General features: G+C 40.6%; 1 protein-coding gene across 13 annotated transcripts; it reads left to right on the top strand.

Moving 5' to 3' along the window:
• The first annotated feature begins 832 nt into the window (after positions 1–832).
• LOC131419883 (zinc finger protein 658-like) lies at positions 833–21,381 on the top strand. Of its 13 annotated transcripts, none has more exons than XM_058565381.1 (7): positions 833–907; positions 1,587–1,691; positions 1,993–2,622; positions 3,190–3,248; positions 8,113–8,239; positions 8,531–8,626; positions 14,901–18,252. In XM_058565381.1, exons 4-7 carry the CDS (start codon positions 3,234–3,236, stop codon positions 17,840–17,842), a joined length of 3,180 nt encoding a protein of 1,059 aa, XP_058421364.1. In that variant the 5' UTR covers positions 833–907; positions 1,587–1,691; positions 1,993–2,622; positions 3,190–3,233; the 3' UTR covers positions 17,843–18,252. The 13 variants fall into 13 exon arrangements, with proteins under 13 accessions (XP_058421364.1, XP_058421369.1, XP_058421367.1 ...); XM_058565384.1 differs by lacking the exon at positions 833–907 and having other exon boundaries at positions 927–1,691; positions 1,993–2,227; positions 2,394–2,622; XM_058565393.1 differs by lacking the exon at positions 833–907 and adding an exon at positions 20,620–21,381 and having other exon boundaries at positions 928–1,691; positions 14,901–14,961.
• Positions 21,382–24,208: the final 2,827 nt, after the last annotated feature.

Below are 24,208 nucleotides of genomic sequence, written 5' to 3'. Positions count from 1 at the left end.
CACCCCCCTACCCCCCCCACCCCGCCATAAACGCTGCCGGTCACAGATGTTACTCTTTTATGTTAATATTGGCTCCATTTTCTCCTATTTGTTCTATTTCACAGCCGTATTCATAAGAGAGCCTTGGGTGCGCCTTTCCTTCTCTTGGCAGCTTGATTTGAAAAGGTACACTTCTGCAGGGACAGTAAACGCACCCTAACCTCCCTCCATCTCCTCCCCACCCCACCCCCACCTCCATGTCTTCAAACACTCAGAATAGCAGAAATAGTAAAATGAGCATTATATACATGTATTACACAGATTTAATGATTCTTGACCTTTGGCCATATCTGCTTTCTCTAATTGTTTTGCTGAAGTTTTAAAAAGTAAATTACAAATCCATGATTTCATAATTGTAAATGTTTCAGCATGTATCCTTAAAACATAACAATTTCTTACGTCGTCCAAATGTTATCAGTGACCAAAGTAATGGTAATTTTCCTTAATATTTCTAATATCTAGTCCATATTCATATTTCTCCAATTGGCTCCTGCAACTGTTGCTTTTTCCAACCAGGATCCGATCGAGAACCACGCTTTCCAGTGTGTAACGTCATAAAGTAAAAGTCTAACCCATAACCTCTAGGATTCAGGAAAAGTCTCCAGCAGTTAGGTTCAATTGTCACGTCTTCCAACCCGCTCAAGAAGCAGAAAGGCTTCCCAAGCTACTTCCTGCGCTCTCAAGGTGCTATGGGAAATGTAGTCTTGGATGTCGTGGGCGCCCCGCGCAGCACTCTGGGAAGGGTCCTTGGCGCTCACTCTGCGCACGCGCACACCCATCCCGCCTCCTCCCGTCCGCCAGTCCGGCTCGAGACGGGAACGGTGTGGGCGTCTTCGGGTCTAGGCGGGAGCGGAGGCTGCGGCCAGGGGTGAGCGCGCCGGGGACGGGGCTCCGCGCGGCTGAGGCCCTGCCGGGTCGGGTGGGCTCGTGTCCGCGGACGGGAGCGGGGAGTCCTCCCCTCCCCCAGCGCCGTGCGCCCGCCGCGTCCCGGCCCGCAGGGCGGGCTCTCGGTCGGGACTCGGGAGGCGCGGCGCGGCCGGGGCGGGGCTGCGGGCGGCGGGAGGGCTGCGCCCCCCGAGCGTTCGCGGGGAGCGCGGGGCGCCTGGGAGCAGCGCGCGCAGCTCTCCGGGGAACGAAAGGGTGGTCTGGGGACGTTGTGTCCGGGGCTCGTGCTGACCCCTGTGTAGGGGGCTTTCGGAAGACCCCGTTTCCTTCGTCTGGGCTTTCGCATCACCCTCACGACAAGCCTCCTTGTCGGTGTAAACGTGCCGTTGTGCACAGTGGAAGGCAGCTCCTGGCGGCGGCATGGTAGACCCCAGGGCACCAGCCGGCGGGTGGGAGAGGTAGGGTGCCAATACGAATAGGTTTCACTCCCTGCGTCTGGCTCTGCCTCGTCTCCTCCGTGCCCCAAACCCGACGCGGCAGCCCTCGGAGCCCTTAGTAGAGTGTCCTCTCCCCCACATTCCCGGAGGGGTGATTGTGGAGTGCACGCGGACAGAATCTCAGCGCGCGGGAAATGTGTGCTGGGATTTGTGGCTTCTCTCCAGAGCCCCTGGGTCAGACGGCGGCTCTTGACCCTGCCTCGCCGTCCAGGCCGTCTCCGTCCTCAAAGACACCGTCTGGTACCTAATGGAGTGCTGGCCAAGAGAAAGGTAATGCAAACCATACACAATGTAAAGGTTTTCCGTAGCAACGGGAAAAAGAAAGGGATGTGAAGTTAATTTTACTGATGTATTTAATTCAGTACATCCAAAATGTGGTTTTGACTTGTGGCAGTAGCCACACTTGAAGTGTAGTAGTTGCATGCAACTAATGGCAACAGTACTGGGTACTACATTTCTAGTGAATTGCAAAAGAGTCAGGCTTCGAGTGTTAGAGGAAGGTTTCAAATAGAGTGAGTTTGTTTCTCAGGCCCAGGTCCCAGCCCCTCTCGAGCAAAGTAACTCTTTTAAGGCAGGAAAGGGAGTCTCAGGAACACTGCCACTTGGAAGAACAGCCTTTCTGACAGACCCCTCACCGGAGCTTCAGAGCAGAGGCGGAAGGTTCCAGACGGGAGCAGGTCCAGATTTGTTCCACCAGAAGCAGTTCTTGATCCCTGTATAGCATGAATCAGACTGGATGATGTCACCACGTCCAGAAGCCATCACAGACTGTGTGACAGTGGACACTGTGGACCAGCTTGCAGAAGGTGGTAACCGGGCGTTGAGAGGGGTGGGTGACTGTCAGGCTGCCCAGGAAAAGGCAGCTCACTGGATGGCTGGTGAGGACATGGTGTCCGGGGAAGGTGTACCCAGCCAGTGCTGACAAAATCCTCAACAGCACCCTGTTTCCTTCACTCTGCCCTCACTCTTCAGATTCCGAGCTGCCCTCACACCATGTTCATCAGCACGTGTGGCGTCTAGAGTTATGCCGATGCTGCCTCTTTCCTGAACGTAGAGAATAACGAAATGATAGTAGAAGAAGGGTTTTCTACACTGGGCGCCTTTGGAAGCCCAAAACTATCAGGCCTGAAATGAATGGTTTTTGTAGAGTCAGCCAGGACAGAACCAAGAACTAAGCGTGGTGCTGCTGACTTACACGCGTGTGAGTACTATAAGCATCTTATCCGAAGGCCTTTTTTAGAAACTGCAACCAATTTAGAACAAAAAGTTAAACAAATTTATTTCTTGCATGAAGCATCCCATCTGTATCTGGGAGTTTTCTGTGGAAGTTCTAACTCAAGGTGAAAGACAAGAACTTGATTAATAATCCAGCCTGAGTAGTTTTTTGACAACATTAGGTTTAATGAAGGTGGAGGGTTTCACCTCTGGTGCTGCTGACTTTGTTTAATCCTCTGTTGTTTTATTTTGTTGTTGTTAATTAGTCAGAAGAGGATATACATTGTTAATTCATCAAGAAAAAGCAGTTTACCTTAGTCAGTGAAAATGCAAGGTTAAGTCCACGTAGTCATGTCGAAGATACATATGCACGTTCAGGTGGTGCTACCTCTGTGTGTTCCTTCTTGCCCTTTCTCAAGAATGTCCAAGGGGTATTTTCCCATAGGGAAGGCTTTTCTCCAGCTCGTGTTATGAGAGTTTTAGGCAGATGAATGTAGGAGTTGTAAGACCGACCAGGTTTCTCATGACCCCGTTTCTCTTTCCTCCTCCCCAGCTGAACCTTCACAGTTCTTTACATGCTTCCAGGAGTAGCAGAAAATGAACATAGCTCAGGTGAGTTCGATTTTTGATAACCTGTTTGTGTTACAATGGATTTTATAAGGGCTTAAGTGTCTATACGTTAACGTGGAAAAGTAGAAATAGAAATGGATCAGATGCGTTCAGAGAAGATATAGAAATACAGTTGGAGAGCACAGCAAAGGTGGCGGGTGGATATATGCAGGTCCTCTGACGTTACAAATGTACTATGTTTGGAGTTCCAAATTTATTTCTGAGGTTTTTGATAGCTGTGTCAGGGTATCCGACATGATAATTCTTTAAAGGTTAACATTGGTGAGAAGATAAAGCAAACTGATTCCTCATAGGCTATAAAGACAATTGAAGATAAAAAAATATCTTTGTTGTTTTCGAGTAGGTGATTTAGTTAACAACTTCCAGTAATAACCCTAAAATAATATAGAGTGTTGCCTCTACTTGTTCTTCAGTAAAGGTAGAAGACGTAATGCTGAATGTGAACTCAGTCAATACTATTTTTCGGAAACTCAAACGCAGGGATTGAATGAGACATTTTTCTGATGGATCAAATGACTATCCTTAAAATTACTCTCCATAAATATTTCGAGTACCCGTGATTTTCAGGACGGTTTAAAATCGTCAGCTCAGCAGTTTAAAATCCTGTTAAAATTGTCAGCTCAGCAGTTTAAAATCCTGTTCTCTTTCAAGTGTTTCAACGCTTCCCGTCCCACTCTAAACTTGTGCATGAGGCCTTGGTTTCTCTCCCCACTTGCCTGTGATCTCCAGTGACCAGAGACTTGGTTATAATCAAATCCATTGGGTCTTGTCTAATCCTTTCCTTACTTGACTTTTCTGTAGCACTTGCCTCTACTTCTCACACTGTCCTGGAAAGTTTCTCTGTTACTGTCTGTGACACCCTCCACTGGCTCTGTCCTTCTCCTGCTGATGTCTTCACGGAGTCATCTTCTTTCCCTTGTCCTTTCGCGTGGCTCATCCACAGTTTCCATCTTTGGCCCTTTAATCTTCTCTATTATCTTGGAATGATTTCCTTTTCTCTCATTTTTTCTTTTTTAAACAGCTTTATTGAGATTCAATTCACATACCATGCCATTCACCCATTTAAAATGTAAAATTCAGTGATTTTTTTAGTGTACTCACAGGTATGTGCAAACAGCACCACAGTGGATTTTAGAACATTTTCATCAACTTGAAAAGCAATGCTGGGGGCCGGCCTGGTGGCGTAGTGGTTAAATTCGCGTGCTCCGCTTTGGCGGCCTAGGATTTGCAGGTTCAGATCCCGGGCGCGGACCTACACGCCACTCATCAAGCTGTGCTGTGACTGCCTCCCATGTACGAAAATAGAGGAAGATGGGCACAGGTGTTAGCTCAGGGACAATCTTCCTCAAACAAAAAGAGGAAGATTGGTGAGAGATGTTAGCTCAGGGACAGTCTTCCTCACCAAAAAAAAAAAGAAAAAAGCAGTTCTGTACACTTTCTCTTCTCCCATCATTCTGTTCACCCCCAGGCCCCTCAACTTTTCTGTCTCTGTAGATTTGCTGAACCAGTCCCTGTATTATTTCTCGTAGGGCAGTTTTACCTCTGACAAATTCTGTTTTTTGTTTATCTGGGAAGGTTTTAATTTTTCCACTTTTGCTGGATATAGAATTCTTGATTGACAACCTTTTTCTTTTAGCACTTTGAATATGTCATTCCCCCTGCCTTCTGTCCTCCATGCTTGTAATACTGTTGTATGTGGTGAGTCACTTCTTTCTTACTGCTTTTGAGATTGGTGGTTTGGAGACTTCTTGTCGATTATTTCTTCAAATATTCTTTCAGACCCTTTCTTTGTCTCCTCTCTGTCTGGGACTCTCGTTATACGTATGTCTGTAAACTTGGTGCTATCCCCCGGTTCATTTTCTGTCATTATTTTTTCTTTCTGTTTCTCACTCTGCGTAACTTCAGTGGACCTATGTCCATTTGTTCACGCTTTCTTCCACCCGCTCAAATCTGCTCTTGAATCCCTCTAGTGCAAGTTTGGTTTCAGTTATTGTACTTTTCAACTCTTGAGTTTCTATTTGGTTCCTTTTTATAATTTCTATCTCTTGATTGATATTCTTTGTTCAGTGGAACATTGTTCTCATACTTTCTTTTAGTCCTTAGGCATTGTTTCCTCTGGGTCTTTGACGATATTTAAAATAGCTGATTTAAAGTCATTGCCTAGTAAGTCCAACATCTGCTTCCTCAGATGCAGGAATCAGTTTCTATTGATTACACGTTTTCCTGTGTAGGGGTCTTACTTTCTTGTTTTTTTCTTTGTTTGGCAATTTTTTTATTGATAATTGGACATTTTAAGTAAAACAGTGTGGCAACTTTAGAAATCAGGATTTCTCCCCTCCATAGGGGTCACTGTTGAAATTTATTTGTTCAGTGACTTCTGTGAGCTAATGCTGTGGAGCCTGTATTTCTTGTGATCTGTGGCAGTTGAAGTCTCTGTCCTGAAATGCCTGGAACCAGTAAGTCTCCCAGTCTTTGCTAAGGGGCTCTGTGCGTGTGAGGGTATTCCTACAGCAGTCAGACAGGCAGTTTACAGCTCGGCCTTAGCCGTCACTTCCTTCTTACCCCAAACCTCAAGATCACCCAGAGGTGACAGCTTAGGGCCTTCTCACATCTTTCCTGGACATATGCATGGCTCTCCGCATGTGTGCGGCCTTCTAGATTCTCAGGAATATATTGGAGCTTTTAAAAATCTTTATGGACATCTCATTCTCCAGCTTTTCCTTTTAAACTTTTTGATTAGGACGTTGTTTGCCCCAACTATTATCCACCTCCTCAGGTAGCCACTAAGTTAAGCAAGTGCCTTCAAATGTTTTTGACAAACGCCTCTGAGGATAAGGCTTTTCATTCTCTGTGAGCTCTGAGGTAGCTCAAATAAAGACGTCCTTGCAAGTGAGGTCTTTCAGGGAACCACCCAACAGGCCAAATAAAGAGTTTCCTGGGAGTGGGGCTCTGAGGGAACCTCAGCCCGGTTCTGCCCGCCAGTGGTTGCCACGCTGCTGGTTTCAGCCTTGAGTGCAGACTGTCGGTTCTCACGCCGCCGCCACCACGTTGCAGAGAGAGGAATGGGAACAGGGTCCCTGAAAAGCACACGCTATCACCGCTCTCACTCTGATTCTGCTGTTTTCCTTGTGTAAATGTTCTGTCAATTGCCTTTGTTACCTTCTACAACTTTTGCCGGTTTATTCGTTGCTTTTATGGAGGAGAGAATTTTCTTGGATCCTTATTTCCCCATTTTCACTTAGGTCATTGGTTAGCTTAGGTTTTGTTAATCCGGCTGATTTTTATTAAGCCGGACGTTAGAGAGATTGGCGAAAATGAACACAATGCCGCTTTTCTCACTGATATTTTTGGTTTTTGAAAATATAGTTAAATTTTCTTTACTTTTTTCAGATTAAAATAAATTTCCTTGAGAGGTGTTCCTATTCTTTTACTCATTTGTTTTGGTTACCAGCTCCTAGCACTGATCTTCATGCAGAGTAGGTACTCACTCAGTCATACTGAAGACATGAATGAACAAAGAACTGGATACATAACACTGGAAAAAAGCTTGTTTCTGTCCTCTTGTCTCTTGGTTTGCTTCCTTTCTTTTTATTTTTTATTGTGAAAAGAACACTGAACATGAGATCTACCCTCTTAGAGATTGGGCAGAGTTTTATGTGTACAATATAGTATCGTTAACTATAGGCGTGATGTACAGCAGATGTCTAGAACTTAATGACCTTGCATAGCTGAGACCGAAACTTTGTACCTGCAACTCCTCATTTCCCCCTCCTCCCAGCCCCTTTGAAGTCTTTTGTTGTGGAAACTTTCCCTTTTCTCAGTTTCCAGGACTCCACCCTCTCCTGATCCTATTATTACTTTTCAGAAAACGCCTTCTCTGGCTTTGTGGGCCTTTTTTCTGTCAGCCTCTTCAATTATCATGGTTCCTCAAATTCTACTTTTGGTACTTTTCTTTCCTCAATCCCCTTGTGCTCGGGTTGCTCTCTGATTGCCTCTGATAACTTCAGTTACCGCCTAAATTGCTAGTAATTCCTAAATGCTTGTCTTCGTCCTAGGCCTCCCTTCTATGTTCTAAAACCGTGTGTATACTAGTTTAAGGGACATTTCTAGCTTTATGTTCCGTAGACCCTTCAGTAGCAACCTGAGCAGATCTGTCTCACTACGACTTCTAGCACATTTTTTCCTTTCGTTTCCCAAATATCAGTGTTTGGCACCAGCACTCAAGAAGCTGCGCATGCAGTTAGACTGGGTAGCTGCACGGGAAAGTCGTTGTCAAATTGGTTGCTGCTTCTGCTCTATGATTAAGTCCCTATCCTTGTATCCATTGCTGTTCCATCAGTGTAGATAGTGTTCTCTTATACTGGTCTGTTTGATCGCTCTTAATGAGCTCTAAGAGATTTATATTATATATCTTCAGACATGTACTTATCCGTAAGTTTGATCATGTATAATGTCTCCGCAACTTAGTGTATCTCTTCCTTGGCCCCCGTTATTTACAGTGATGATGTCCAAGGAGAGACTGACTATCCTAGAATTCTCTAGAATACCCAGGGTAATCGCTTGGGATGTAGAAGAAGTGTTGCAGGAAGTCTCTTTACATTGAGTTTTTTTTTGTTCTTAAGCAAACCTATAATTCATAAATATATACAAATGAATTATGTTAAGTTAGAAGCCTTTTAAACTAATGGAGTAGCTGTAAAGTTAAAGACAAAATTAGATCAAAAATTGGCATCTTTTATAGCCATTTGTTTTAGAGCCTTAAGAGTAAACAGGAAAATTAGTAGTTCTCAAAGATATTTTCTTTGTCACGTAATTCTGAACCTTTGCACAAAATGTGCTGTTTCAGGGATCAGTGTCATTTGAAGACGTGGCTGTGGAGCTCACCCAGGAGGAGTGGCGGCAGATGGACTCTGCGCAGAGGGCCCTGTACAGGGATGTGATGCTGGAGAACTACAGCCACCTCGTCTCCGTGGGTGAGCAGACCTTACCATGTGACTCCCTCTAGAGTACGTTTCCTTTTGTTAAAATGACCACACATAAACCGTTTTTAGAGATTGGTGGTGTTCCGGCTTTTTATTAAGAGGTCTAAGGTAACTAAAACCTTTAGAGAAACCGAAACGATGTTTGTGTCATTACTTCCGCGTTGAAAATTTCAAATGAGCGCCTTCATTTTGCTGCTCTTGCTGCTGTCTCTTTCTCCACCTTTGGCAACCAAAAGGCCTATGGATCTGGTCTGTTTAGACCCCCAATTGTTATGTTTACAGGGTACTGCATTACTAAACCCAAGGTGATTTTCAAGTTGGAGCAAGGAGAAGAGCCCTGGTCCTTAGAGGAAGAATGCCTAAACCAGAGGTACCCAGGTGAGTGAGCCCTGGCAGAAACACCTGGGTAGTTAGACCTTAGAAGGGAACACTTTTGAAAGTTTTTTTTTTTTTCCTTTTAAACAGCTTTATTGAGATATAATTCACATGTCATACAATTCATCCATTTAAAGTACACAATTCGATGGGTTTTAATATATTCACAGATAGGTGTAAACATCACCACAGTCAATTTTCATCACCTCAAAAAGAAACTCCATACCCTTTAGCTATCACTTCCCTGTCTCCCTGTCGCCTCCAGCCCTGGCAACCACTAGTCACTTTCTGTCTCTATAGATTTGCCTATTCTGGACATTTCATATAAATGGAATCACACATTATGTGGTCTTTTGTGTTGGGTTTCTTTCACTTAGGATTACAAGGTTCATATTGTAGCATGTATCAGTACTTCATGCTTTGTATGGCAAAACAATTTCCTTGTGTGGGTGTACCACATTTGTGTGTCCATTCATCAGTCAGTGGACGTTTGGGATTCCACCTTTTGGCTATTATTGAGTAATGCTGATATAAACATACATTTACAAATTTTTGCGTGGACGTATGCTTTTATTTCTCTTGAGTTTATATCTAGGCATGGAATTGATGCGTTATATGGTAACTCTGTTTGGGGAACTGCCAGACTGTTTTCCAAAGCGGCTGCACCATTTTACATTCCTAATGACAGCATACAAGAGTTTTGATTTCTCCACATCTTCACCAACACTTGTTGTTATCTGACTTTTTGATTCTTGCCGTCCTAGAGGATGTGAAGTGGTATATCACTGAGATTTTGATTTGCATTTCTGTTGTAGTCAGCTGGAGTGGCATAGCACAATACCATAGCCTGGGTGGCTTAAACAACAGAAATTTATTTCTCACAGTTCTGGAGGCTGGAAGTCCAAGATGAAGGTGCCAGCAGGGTTGGTTTCTGGTGAGGCCTCTCTTCCTGGCTTGGAGATGGCTGCCTTCTCACTGTGTCCTCACATGGCCTTTCCTTGGTGCATGCATGGAGAGAGAGAGCTCTGATCTCTCTTCCTCTTTTCGTAAGGACACCAGTCCTATAGAGTTAGGGCCCCACCCTTATGACTTCATTTAGTCTTAATTACCTCCCTAAAGATGTTATCTCCAAATACAGTTACATTGGGGTTTAGGGCTTCAACATATGAATTTGAGGGGAGACACAATTCGGTCTATAACAATTTCCCTGATCACTAATGATGTCAAGTATCTTTTCATGTGCTTCTTTTAGCCTTTGTCTAAACTGGTAAACGATTCCAGGAATTTCAGAAGTTATAGTTTCAATATAATTCCTAGAGCAAAAAAGTACAATCATCTGAAGTAACTGTGTTTACTGAAAGTTTTGTTGTGAAGCCATGTAAACAGATAGCATAACATAAAGATTGACATAATTTAGATCAAGCGTATCTCCCAGTCACTAAATGCAAATGATTGGATCATATTGATTGGCTAAAAAAGATATCCCTAAATGAGGATCTTAGAAAGTTTGTAATAAAATAATAGTAAAGTTATCAAGTTAGTAAAAATAAAATAATTCAGGGTTTCGTGTTCTGTTATTCAGGTTTGAATTTTGGCAATAGATAGATTAATACAGTAAAGGTCCTCTAGCTCAAGAGCGCAGTTGAAGTAAAACTTGAAGCATTTGAATGACTGCACCAAACAAAATGATATCAGTGATCGTAACACACTAAATAAGGAAGTTCTGGGAACTTACAGTTCACTAGGATCAGGAGCTCATAATATATCTCATCTTATTAAATAATAGGTACTGTGGACATTAAAGAAGTATGCCTGTAGAGGAGGATATACATGATATTTGTACTCAAGTGAGTCATGTATTTGTGTATGTGTGTGCTGAAATCAAACAACAAGCCTTCCAAAGTCCCATGGGAGAGTCTTAAATTTGTGAAAATGTAGTGTTAATCTAAAAAGAGAACACCAATAAATCCAACATATTAGAATCACCACAAATAACGTTCTCTCAACATAGTTTGATCCATCTAGAAAATAATGATAAAATGAGTAAACAAAAACACTCTTTCGACATGGTAATTTTAAAAATTGTCTCCCTTAAATGACATATAAAGACGGAAATGAAATCTAAAATTGCACCACATTTATGAAATAAAAAAAGAATGTGCATATTAGAAACCTTGGGATATAGCTAAATGAGTGAACAGAGGTAAATTTGTAGTCTCGTATTTATATTAATAGATTAAGAATTAAGAAGAGTAAAAAATATACTAATGAAAGCAGAAGAATTTAAAGTAAAAGTAAAAATTAGTAAACTAAAAAAATTGAGAAATTGTAGAATGTTTCTTAGAATAAAAAACAATAAAATAGATGAAACTTGAACCTTAACAAAGACAAAAGAAAAGAAGCGCTTACATAATAAATTCAAGTGGGAATATACTTGTAAAGATTTAAAATGCGATATCAGAGTAACTCCGTTCATAAGAGCGATGTGGGACGACTCACTCTACCAGATATCAAGGCTTTATGTAAAGCTCTGAGTAGTTCAGTCCTATGGAGCTGGGGCTGGGATGGTTTAATAAATCAGTGGGGAAAGAATCCTGAGGTAACCTTATGATCAAAACAGAAACTCAGATTCAGGTAGCTTAAAGACCTGATTATCAAAGCAAAATTAGAAATATTGTATGTGATGATTAAGGAGAACATGTTCATGACTCTGCTTAGGGAAGGAATGGGTAAGATCTAAAAAGCATTAACTAGGGAAAAGCTGGAGTAAATGGGGCTTCCTACTCCTCCCACTAAGTATAGTTAAATATGTACTTATGTATAGTACATTTATATAAGACAAACGTAAGATTCTGAAAGATGGAACGAGGAATGAAGATGAGCTAGGGACCTCGGCACCTGATGAAGTACAGGGTGGTTAGTGTCACCGGAAGGCTGGTGGGGAGCCTGATCTCTCAGGTCTGCCCAGTGTTCATGTGGCGGCCTTCTCCTCCAAATCCCAAGGATGTCAGCAGAGGGCTAGTGGGAACCTAGACTTGTCTCCCCACTTGGCAGTAGTGAAGCTGCCCTCCACTTCTTCTGTTGGCGTGGTTTGAGAGGAGACCGGCTAAAACTTAACATTAATTTTGATAAAGTCCAATTCATTAATTTTCTTTTAAGGACCATGTTTTTGTTGTCCTGTCTGGAAACATTGAAACTCAAAGTAAAAACAGATTTCTTCCTATGTTTTCTTCTAGACATTTTTAAATTTCACATTTTACACTTTGTGATCCATTTGGTGTTAATTTGCCTAGAAAGTGTGAGGTATGTGTCAGGTTTAAATTTTTGAAAAGACGAGTGCGGTTACTCTAGCACCATTTGTTGAAAAGATTATGATTTGCCCACTGAAGAGCATTTGCACTGTTCTTGGGAAACGGATATATAGTTGTGTGTGTGTGTGTGTGCGCGCGCGCGCCTATGTACATATATTCCATGTATCTAAGACTTTTTTACTCTAGCTTATTAGTTAGGTCTTGAAATCAGGTAGTGTGAGTCCACCGATTTTCTTTTATATGAATTTTAAAATGAGCTTCTTGATATTTACAAAAAGGCATGCAGGCATTTGAAGTGGGATTGCGTTGAATGTACAGATCAAATTAAAGAGAATCGACGTCTTAACAATATAGAGTCTTTCAGTCCATAAACAACATATACCTCTCCATTTATTTAGGATTTCTTTCATCAGTAGTTTTCAGCATACAGATACCAAGGTTTTCTGGTGTTGTTTTTTTAGTGCTATGGGAAATTATATTGTTTATCTGATTTAAAATTCCAGTTGATTGTTGTTTGTATATGATTGGCTTTGTACATTGGCTTTGTATTTTGGCCTTGCGGAAAACACTTATAGTTTGAGGAGTTTGGGGAAGATCTTCCATGTAGACCTACTCCGTATCTTTCATTTTTGTTCTTGCCTTATTGCATTGGTTGGAACTTCCATTACAGTCTTGAGTAGAAGTGCTGAGAGTAAACACCCTTGTCCTTTTCCCAATCTTAGGTGTAAAGCATTCTGGTTAAAGCATTCTGACTAAGGCATTCATCACTCTTAGGTATGATGTTAGCTGTAGGCTTTTTATAGATTCCCTTTATTAGGTTAATGAATGGATTTTGAATTTTGTGAAATGTTTTTGCCTTAATTGATGTGATTGTGTAATTTTACTTCTTTAGATGATGAATGTGATTGGTTTTTGAATATTGCAACAGTTTGCATTCTTGGGATGAATCCCACTTGATTCTAATTTAATATTTCTTTTTATATATTGCTGTAGTCTTGGGCTACTTTTTCTTTTTTCAGGATTTTTGCATTTTTATCATGAAGGATATTGATCTGTAGGTTTCTTTTCTTGAGCTGTCTTTGGTTTTGCTATGAGGATAATACAGGCCTCATAAAATGATTTAGGAAATAGTCACTCATCTTGTGTTTTCTAGACGAGATTATATAAAATTGGTATTATTTCTTCTTGAAATGTGTGGTAGAATTCACTGTAGTTAAAACCATTTGGTCCTGGAACTGTTTTTTGAAACTGCATATTTTTTGACCACATAAGTCAATTTCTTAAACAGATACTGATCTCTTTGGGTTATCTCTTTCTTCTTGAATGAGTTTGGTAGTTTTTTTTTTTTTCCCCAAGAAATCCGTCCATTTTATTTATATTGTCAAATTTACAGACATAGGGTTTTTCTGTTATTATCTCTTTAATGTCTGTTGTGTCAGTGAGTTACATCCTCTTTCGCATATATCTTTCTGATATTGATAAGGTGTGTCTTCTGTTTTTTCGTCTGTTTTTATCATTAAAGAAAAATCTTTCTAAGCACTAAGCTCAGGTTTGATTGATTTTTCTCTGTTGTTTTCAATTTCATTGTCTAATCTTGGTTATTTTCTTCCTTTTTCTTTCTTTAGATTTAACTTCTCTTTGTCTAGTTTCTTAAAGTGGAAGCTTAAGTAGCTGATTGGGGGTCTTTCTTTTCTCATATAAAAATTTTAAGCTGTAAATTTATCTCTGAGCACTACTTTAGTCGCATCCCACAACTTTCTGTATGTTTTAAACAGTTTTTGTTTTCGTTCACTTCAAAATATGTTAATTTTCTGTGAGACTTCCTCCTTGACCCATGGGTCAATTAGAAGTGTATTAATTTATAAATACTCTGCATTCTCCAGGTAAGTTTGCGCTACTGATTTCTAGTATAATTTCTCTATGGCTTGAGATCACACTTGATATGATTTCTGTTCTTTTATGTTTGTAAAGATGTGGCTTATAGCCCAGAATGTGGTCTGTCTTGGTGAACACTTCATGTGCATTTGAGAATAATGTGAATTCAGCTGTTTTGTAGTGTATTGTGCCCTTGGGTTGTGAGGGTGTGGTTTTCACAAGTGGTATTTCCTCTCTTCTAGCTGTGACTGTGGGCTACCGTGTGTTCCTGCCTCTTTTCTTGTTCCTGTGCTGCCTTTTCTTCCTTCTTTGCTTCCCCTACCTGCCATGAATTGCCACCAGTGCCTTAAAGCAACGGATTTGTTAGAGTAGATAGGAATGTGGTTCTGGGTGGAATTTTGGCTGTGGCTGCTGATACCATCACCCAGAATGTCCTGTGAATGGAACTTTCTCAGGATTTTTGTTGTGAGCTCTTGGTTTGGCTCATGGAGGAAAATTTTGCAAGACGGGACAAATCCTTTATTTCTGTGGGAAGAAAAATCCTTTATTTCACAGAGAAGAGTGTTCCAGGTTTTTTTTGGCTTGAGTAGGGTTGATGCCGTCAGCAAGTTTTTCTGTTCTGTTAGACAACCGTTCTCTCAGACCTTTGGGTAAAAGAAACAGGCTTTTCTTGGAGCTCTTCTGTCTCTGCCTTTTATTGTCTTTGGATTGCAGGCTTCTCCAGCGCCCCATATGGGATATATGAGAAGCAGAAAGAAAAGCCTTGGAATTCTCTGCCATGTCATTTCTTAAGTCCCAAAGTCCACTTTTCCATTTTGTAGCATCTTCATTTGTTAATTTTTCTTTTCTTTGGTCCAGAGATTTTTAATGGTAAGAGGGAGGGACCTAGGAAGATGGGGCTGCTCCATCTTGGCCAGCACTGGAAATAATACCTGTTTTTTTTAAACAACATAGATGAGGAGAGAGAGTATCTGTCTTTCTGTCTGTGTGCATGAAGTATTAATCTTTGGAAACAGGCAAAAGATACGGCTCTAAGCACCTCTTCATAAGTAATGTGAGTCATAGGATGTTTTCAATTTTTCTCATTTTAGGATTTTACCAAGTCGATGTCCACGTTGAGGGGAACCAGGAAAAACAAGAGAAACCTCTGTGGCAAGTACTATTCATGGATAACAAAACATTGAGTACAGAAGTACAGAAAGTTTTAGAAAAACCATTTAATCTGGATTCAACTGCAGATTTTTCGGGAACAATGCCCTATAAATGTGACTCTGGTAGAATGAATTTGCCGGTTGTTTCTGAATTAATTATTAATGATAGAAACTATTCAAGAAAGAAAGCTGATTACCTGAATGTATGTGAAAAGTTGCAGGTTGATGTTAAGCAGGAGAAAACTCATAGTGGAGAGAAGTCTTATGAATGTAATAAAAATGTGAAAGCTCTCAGTTATGAGAAAGATCATCAGAAATTTCAAACTCTGGAGCAATCTTTTGAATGTAATGAATTTGGGAAAGTTTTGCATGATAAGACTGTCGGTGTTACAGCTAAGAGTTCTCTAACAGGAGAGGAATCCTGTAAGAATTTTGAATTTAGGAAAAACTTTGATAAAGCAACTCTATTTAACCACATGAGAAATGGCACAAGGGAAAAGTGCTTTAGTCTTAATGAAGATGGGAAACCCTGTGACAAAACCACCATTGTGGAATACAATAAAGTTCGCATGGCTATGACACGCTATGAATGTCATGAAAGTGGGAATAACTTCAACAGGAATTCACCCCTCACTCAACCTCAGAGAACTGTTATAGGACAGGTTGCTTTTGAAAGCGGTAAATCTGAAGAAAACTTGAGCCAGAGCTCAGCCCATGTAGTACATCAGAAGACACAAACTGGAGATAAATTCTGTGTTTATAATGAATGTACAAATGCCTTCTGTCAGAAATTAGACCTTACAGTACATCAGAGAACTCACACAGAAGAGAAATTCTACCAGTGTGGTAAATATGGGAAATCCTTCCATCAAAACTCAGCCCTCCATGTACTTCAGCAAAGTGACACAGGAGAGAAGTCATTTGAATATAGTGAACGTAGGAAATTCTTTTACCAGAAAGCACACCTCATTCAGCATCAAAAGATCCAGTCAGGGGAGAAACGTTATGAATGTGAGGAATGTGGGGAATCCTTTTCTCCCAATTCACATTCTATTCATTATCCTGGAACTCATATGGGGGTCAATGTCTGTGAATGTAGTGAATGTGGGAAAACTTTCTGTCAGAAATCAAACCTCAGTGAATATCTGTCAGCTGATACAAAAGAGAAACCTAGTGATAACAACGGACGTGGGAAATCTTACAAGAAGTCTTCCCTCACCGTACACCAGAGAACACACAGAGATAGGAAACCCTTTCAAGGTAATGAATATGGGAAAACATTCTCCAAGATGGCACATCTCACAGAATATCAGAGAATTCACACAGGGGAGAAGCTGTATGAATGTATCGAATGTGGGAAAACTTTCTCCAAGACATCGCATCTGAGAGCACATCAGAGAATTCACACAGGCAAAACAGCCTATGAATGTATTGAGTGTAGGAAAACTTTCTCTCACAAGACTCACCTCCTTGCACATCAGAGAATTCATACAGGGGAGAAACCTTGTGAATGTAATGAATGTGGGAAAACTTTTGCTGATAATTCAACCCTCAGAGCACATCAGAGAACTCACACAGGGGAGAAACCCTACGAGTGTAATGATTGTGGGAAGTCTTTTGCCCATATATCTGTTCTCAGAGGACATCAGAGAATTCACACAGGGGAGAAACCTTACGAATGTTATGACTGTGGGAGATCTTTTGCCCATCATTCAGCTCTCAGAGCACATCAGAGAGTTCACACAGGTGAGAAACCCTATGAATGTAATGACTGTGAGAAAACTTTTGCCCATAATTCAGCTCTCAGAGTACATCAGAGAGTTCACACAGGGGAGAAACCATATGAATGTAATCTGTGTGAGAAAACCTTTGCCCATAATTCAGCCCTCAGAGCACATCAGAAAATTCACACCGGGGAGAAACTCTATCAATGTAATGAATGTGGGAAAACTTTTTCCCAGAAGACGCACCTCAGTACCCATGAGAGGATTCACACAGGGGAGAAGCCCTATGAGTGTACTGAATGTGGGAAAACCTTCTCCCAGAAATCATACCTCAGTGGTCATGAGAGAATTCACAAAGGGGAAAAACCTTATGAATGTAACGAATGTGGGAAAACCTTCGTTTATAAGGCAGCCCTCATAGTCCATCAGAGAATTCACACAGGGGAGAAACCGTATGAATGTAACGAATGTGGGAAAACTTTCTCCCAAAGGACACACCTCAGTGCACATCAGCGAACTCACACAGGGGAGAAACCGTATGAATGTAATGAATGTGCGAAAACTTTCGCTGATAATTCAGCCCTCAGGGCACATCAGAGAATTCACACAGGGGAGAAACCCTATGAATGTAATGAATGTGGGAAAACTTTCACCAAGACATCACACCTCAGAGCACATCAGAGGACTCGTGCAGGGGAGAAACCCTATGAATGTAATGAATGTGGGAAAACTTTCTCCCAGAAGTCATATGTTAGTGCACATCAGAGAATTCACACAGGGGAGAAACCCTATGAGTGTAATGTATGTGGGAAATCTTTTGCCCATAATTCCACCCTCAGAGTACATCAGAGGATTCATACAGGTGTAAAATCCTATGAATGTAATGAATGTGGGAAAACTTTCTCCCAGAAGTCACACCTTAGTGCACATCAGAGAATTCACACAGGGGAGAAACCCTATGAGTGTAATGAGTGTGGGAAATCTTTTGCCCAAAATTCAACTCTGAGAGTCCACCAAAGAATTCACACAGGGGAAAAGCCCTATGAATGTAATGACTGTGGGAAAACTTTTGTCCGTAAGGCAGCTCTTAGAGTACATCACACCAGAATGCACACCAGAGAGAAAACGCTGGCATGTAATGAATTTGGAAAGCCCTAAAGGAACTCATATGTTATTAGGTAACACACAGGGGAGAAGCTCGTGTCACATAGACCTGCAGATTATTTCCCTTAACTAATTCCTTTTCCACTAGGCACATACCTTGCCTAAGTTTCCCAGTCTGTCCTTCATCCAGGTGCGGCTGATCATGGAATATGACACTACTACATTTAAGCTAAGTCTGGACTTAAAAAGTCACCTTAGATTCTTCCTGTCCTGTGTTATACTGGAATGGAGAGACTTCCATGCAGACTTGGCTGCTGTGTGTTGAAGATGGTAGAGCACAAGGTGAAAGAGACTAGAATCTGAATAACTGGGTGAAACAGAATTCTCCACTAACATCTTCACCAGTTGGCTTTTTGTTTTTTTAGGCAAGGATTAAGTTTGGCTCTGTTGAGCTCTTACAGATTTTGGTCATTGATTAAATGCAATAGCTTAGCCAATTCTCTGTTAGAGTAGGATGAAAGACTGAATATAATGAATGTCAGAAGACCACCAAGAATTCAACCTGTTATTGTACATCAGAGACTCCACATGAGGAGGAAGAAAACTTCTGTCAATATCATGAATGATCAGCCTTCATCAAAAATCAGAGAAATCTCAGGGAAAAACACAAAAGCCTTTTACTGCAAAGTGAACTTCATTAAACATGAAATAATTAAAACTAGACTAAAATCTTATATTTTGATAAGTGAAACTTTTTACAGATACATTTGTGTGTTGCCTAACAATGGTATACGTTCTAAGAAATGGTTGTTAGGCGATTTTGTCGTGTGAACATCATAGAGTACTTACACAGACGTGGGTGGTGTAGCCTACTACACATCTGGGCTGTATGGTACTAGTCTTAGGGGACCACCGTCGCATGTGTGGTCTGGCATTGACTGAAACGTTATGTGTCTTGTGACTGTACTGAGTTTGCTTCAGAGAACTTTTTTCTGAGGAAATAAATCAGTTTCTGAATTGAAGATCAAATCTTCGCCTAGAACTGATGTACCAAAACTTGTGTTTTCCATGTAATACCAAGTTTTATAGAATATAAAAAAGAAAATATTTACCTCTACACAAACTGACTGTGGAATGTGAAGTTTTAAAGATGGAGGAGTAACTTGAATTCTTTGGACAGTACCAATAAATGTTTGTGACTAGTGTCTGAGCTATGTGGTACATCTGTCTGAGTCTCTGTAGCAGAGAATTTGTTATTACTGGTGAGTTCCAGTAGAAGGCAGTAGCCAAACCTGCTCTGGACCTCTCCACTTTCCTTTTCTGTGTGACAGTCTGTGTCCTTCTGTTGGCTTCCCTCAGCTTGATGCTGTGATTTTGGCCTGCCTGCTATGTCTGAATATTAGTCTGGTCCAGTTGTTCTAGGTCCTTGGAAATCTGTGAGATTTCTCAAGCATTCTTGTGTGTATGTGTCTGCGTGTGTTGTGTCTGTGTGTTTGGTGGATGTTGATTTTTGGAAGCTTTTTTGGCCTTCATTTTATGCCACTCTAGTGGTTCATTTTGCACGAGTAATTATAAAGCAAATCCTCCCCTCAGCCATCTTGTATGCATGTAGCCTGAGGATCCTGTCTGGGATCTTTTTTACACCCGTGATGCTTGCTCACGCTGCACTGTTGCAAACCAGTGTTGTTTCTGCCCTGCTTGGGCAACAGGCTTTGGAATTGGGGTGAGAAATCAGGGCTACTTTCATGTCAGAAGCACCGCATTGGTACTGAAAAGCAGACTCACTTTTTGGGAGACTATGTAGTATACATAGTATAGTCTTAGCCAGGAACATATTTGATCAATCTGCCATCATTTCAGGCTACATGGTTTGGTCAGCACAGAGAAGAAAGTAAATGAAACCCTCATTTTTAAAACCTGGACCACTAAAAATTTCTCTGAATCCTGGGCATGTTGCTTTCTGCAAGTGTAAGCTGGTAGATTGAGCATGAGGACAAGTCAGGTGGTTCTCAGGTTAAGTTTTCTATTCCCTATCCTCTGTTGATAACCATGTGAGGGAAAATGATGGTATATCTTGAGCATTAATTGGAGAATAGGTATTTCTTCAACACTGGGTTATCACTTAACTTAGTGGCATCACTGCCAGAGAAAGGAGCCAGGAGTAAGAGCCCACCATTGGATGAGGGTTTATCATCGCACCACCGGAGGTGGATCAACACTCCTTGTGGCAGAAAAGTTCCAGCAGCGGAGAGAATATGTTTGCCCCTCCTCAGTTTCTGACACCCTGATGCAACTAGAGCTTATTGCACAGTGCCAAAAGGGAAATGAAAGTCAAGAGATCTCTTTCTACATGCTTGATTTTTCAGAAAACTATAGATGAAAAGGAAACTATCTAACTTGGAGTGCTTTCCAAAAAAAATTTAAAACTAACTTCAGTTTAGAATCGTTTTAGATTTCAAGAAAAGTTACCACCATAGTTCGTGTATACTCCTCACTCAGTTCCCCGTATTAACATCTTATATTGCTCTGGTTCATTTGTCATAACTAAGTAACATTGATACATTACTAACTAAACACATCATTTTTTAGATTTCGCTAGTGTTTCCCTACTGTTTTTGTATTCCAAGATGTCATCTAGGATACCACATGGCATTTAATTGTTATGTCCCCTTAGCTTCCACTGGTCTGTGACCATTTCTCAGACCTTCCATGTGTTTGATTACCTTGACAGTTTTGAGGAGTGCTTGTTGAGTATTTTGTAGAATATCCCTCAGTTTGGGTTTCTGATACCTTTTTTTATGATTGCGCTGGTGTTACGGGTTTTTTTATAGGAAAACCACAGAGATGAGATGCCATTTTCATCACATCAGTAGTATGTCCTGTCAACATGAGTGATCACTGATAATGCCAAGCTTGATCACCTGGTCGAGGTGGTGTCCCTCAACTGAAAAGCACGTGTAGCAAGCACCGTGCTGGCTACTTGGTAAATATTTCTTTTATAAATTATCAATCTATCAAATTGTGCATAAAATAAGATCAGAATCCTTTTTATATGTTTTGATTTCAATGTTGGAAATAATAGAAATGCAGATAGGTTAAAAGTCATAGCACCCAGAATTTAAAAAGAGCCTCAAGCTGATCCTGTTGACAGTCCACATTTTTGGTTTTTAGTGTTTGTTGGAATAAGAATGAATCATTGCTCTCTTCTTTGCTCCCCAGGAATTAACTTCAGGATTTTATGTATCTTCATATCTCATTCTGAGAGTGGTGACCAACTCTTCTATACCTCTTAATCCCTGGCATTTGGACTTTGAGTAATGAAAGGACTGAAAGAAAGTTTGTCTGCATTTCATGAGCCCGTCAACCCATAGATTATTATATTAACTCAGATACCAACAGGAGATAGGAAGAATGACCAGCGGGTTTAACTAAGAAATGTATGACGATAGCAGAAATAAGTCAGAATTGAGAGCAAGGTGGGTTATCAAAAGCCAAATGCCTGTATGGGGTATTTTAAAAGCATTGATAAATTGTGTGGTGCTAGTAAGAATAGTTAGAAAGGAATGGGTGTGTTATCAGACAGAAAGTTAAGTTTAGACATGTAGGTTATAGGCAGGTGACATAATGAGAAATATATATAAAAGATGTAGGAGCACATGGTCACTCCCAGGTGGTAGCTTAGTAGCCAAACTGGAAGGGTTATAGAGAAGCAAGAGTTACTGTTGAAGCAAGAACATGTGGGCATATGTTATTGCACATGTACAATGCATATTGTCATCAGACAGTGTAGATGAAAATCTAACAGGAACTCCTACAGAAGTAACACCTCTGGGAGAGAAATATATCGATTGGAGTACATGTGGAGAACACGTGTTAACGGGCAACATGCTCTCAAGACAGGCGTATACCTCTGGTAGAAGATGATAACCCAGCAGCACAGGTAGAATGTAATCGTATCCCTACTGAGAAAGCAGAAGCAAGACTCTATTGTTAGACTGCTCAGGAAACCAGAGGAGATTCTTGGTGGCCAGAGTGCAGGTGGCTCCAAGAGAAGTAGGTCAGAAACCAACAAGCACTGAGAAAGTCATTAGCACAGAAAATAAGGGAAGGGCCAAAAGAGACCACTGAATAAACTGAACTTGAGAAAAAGAACTAGATTATACATGCCTCATGGATAGATAACTTGCAAGGAAGAGAAAAAGTGTACGCATTGAGAAGTAGCCGCAAGGCCGAAAACGACAGAACTGCCACGTTACCAAAAAATGTGGTGCACTAAACAGTGACGGTTAAACAGGGTTGAATGGCTAAAGAAGACTCACAGGACCCAAAATGACAATGCTTATAAATCTACAATTTATTAAGGGGAAAGGGTGCAATATAGCAACAGTATAAAGTAAGGATTTGCCTCACAGCCAGGGGTCTGGATAAGAGGCAGGCATGAGCTCCCATTTTCCTCCATGGTATGGACACAATTTCACTGTCAGAGAAGAACTTACGTGTGCACAGAACACCTCAGAAGCGTAAAATGGATTCACTGCTGGGGTTTTTTGTACCCTGCTGGGCATGTAGGCATGTTCTTGCTGTGTTACCAGCCCCAACAACAAAGGACTCTGAGGGTCTCAGTGAGAACAGGTGCCAGTCATCAATTGCACTGTTAGCAATAAACGCTGCTGATAAGCTGTTAAAAGCTGCCCCCAAAACCTTTTGGACCCGTGGCTACAAGGCAACACTATTAATCAATATATTTCATTCCTTGACCAATGATGTGCAGGATACTTCAGCTCAGGTCTGTTCCAGATCTGCTGGACTTAATTCTCACAGCAAAGTCCAGCCCCCCTGATTTTTGGTGAAAGCCTTTGACAAAAAAAAATCATCACTCTTAGTTTGACGGCAGTCATTTGCCTTTCAGCAGCTTGCAATCAAATAGAGAATCAAAATGCACATACAGACTTCAAAGAGTTGTAATAACAATGGCTCTCCAGAGATATATGGCTATCCCATCCACTAGGCAACCAAACATTTGCATTGTCGGGCCCAATTTGGTGAAATACAGGGAGAAGATTATCCATCCCATTAATCCCTTTGGAATTCTTGCCGTGAGTCAAAGTAGGAGACATAGTCTCTGGTTTTGGAATGTTTCCAGAGTCTTGGACCTTAATTTTAGCCCCATTGTAGAGACTTCCAGATCTGGCATTAAAAAAGAAATTGTTGTGAAGTAGGGATGAGTTGTTTGTAAATTGGAATGCATGTAAATTGGAAAAGAAGTAAAATTGTCTACAGATGACATGAGAGAGAAAATCTGATAGAATCTATGAAAAAGCTATTAAAAACTAAGCAGCTACTATTTATTCTTAATAAGCAAATAAAGCTACTAGTACTAATAAGTAAACTAATCAAGGTTGAAGGATACAGGATGAATATACTGAATGTCTTCCTATATACTAGCAACAAACAACTGGAAATTGAATTTAAAAATTACAGTTTACAATAGCACCAAAAACTATCAAATATCTAGGGAATATGTAAGATCTTTCTACTGAGAACTGTAGAACAATGCTGTGAGTAATTAAAGAAGACCTAAATAAGTTGAGATAAACCATGTTCATTGGTCAGAAGACTCCATCTTGTTAAGATATCAAATCTCCCAAATTATACGTTATTATATGTATTGTATACATTCAGTCCCATCCAATGAATGTATTATATACTTTTAACCCCATCCTTTCAAAAGCCCAAGTGATCCTTTTATGCAGATTGACAAGTTGATACTAAAATTTGTACAGAAACGCGAAGGACCTAGAATGGTAAAACTGCTTTGAAATGTGAATGAAATGAAATGAAATGTAAAGTTAGAGAATTAACATGACCTGATATTGAGACTGCATGTAAAGCTACCGCAATCGAGACAGTGTGGTACTGGTGTAAAGTTACACCAGTATAACAATGGAACAGAATAGAGTCCAGAAATAAACCTGCACACACGTGGACAACTGTCTTTTTAAACTTTGATCCCTACCTTGCGCTGTATTAAAAAATTAAATGGAACGTAGATCTAATCGTAAAAACTAAAACTAAAGAATTTGTAGCAGAAAACATTGGAGAAATGTTTTACCTTGGGTAAGGCAAACATTTCTTAGATACAACACCTAAAGAATGATACATAAAAGAAAAAAATAATTGATAAATTGGACTTCATCAAAACTATAAAACTGCTCTTCAAGAGACACAATTACGTGAATGAAAAGCCACAGCCTGGAAAATTTATATCTGATAAAGGACTTGTACTCTTTTTTAATAATAAGAAAACAGCCCAATTTTTAAAAATACGGACAAAAGAAGATATACAGATGGAAAATAAGCATGTGAAAAGCTGCTTGTGAACATCGTTAATCATTAGGGAAATACAAACTGGAAAGCTCA

This window comes from Diceros bicornis, chromosome 22, assembly GCF_020826845.1.
Source record: "Diceros bicornis minor isolate mBicDic1 chromosome 22, mDicBic1.mat.cur, whole genome shotgun sequence".
NCBI lineage: Eukaryota > Metazoa > Chordata > Mammalia > Perissodactyla > Rhinocerotidae > Diceros > Diceros bicornis.
Note: the sequence above shows the minus strand (reverse complement) of the source record. Positions and strands in the feature narration are given on the sequence as shown.

Excerpts from the sequence above, each read along its gene's own strand:
- LOC131419883 (XM_058565381.1), top strand. Across the intron at positions 8,240-8,530 it reads CAGCCACCTCGTCTCCGTGG|GGTACTGCATTACTAAACCC; the intron begins GTGAGCAGACCT and ends TTATGTTTACAG. Across the intron at positions 8,627-14,900 it reads CCTAAACCAGAGGTACCCAG|GATTTTACCAAGTCGATGTC; the intron begins GTGAGTGAGCCC and ends TTCTCATTTTAG.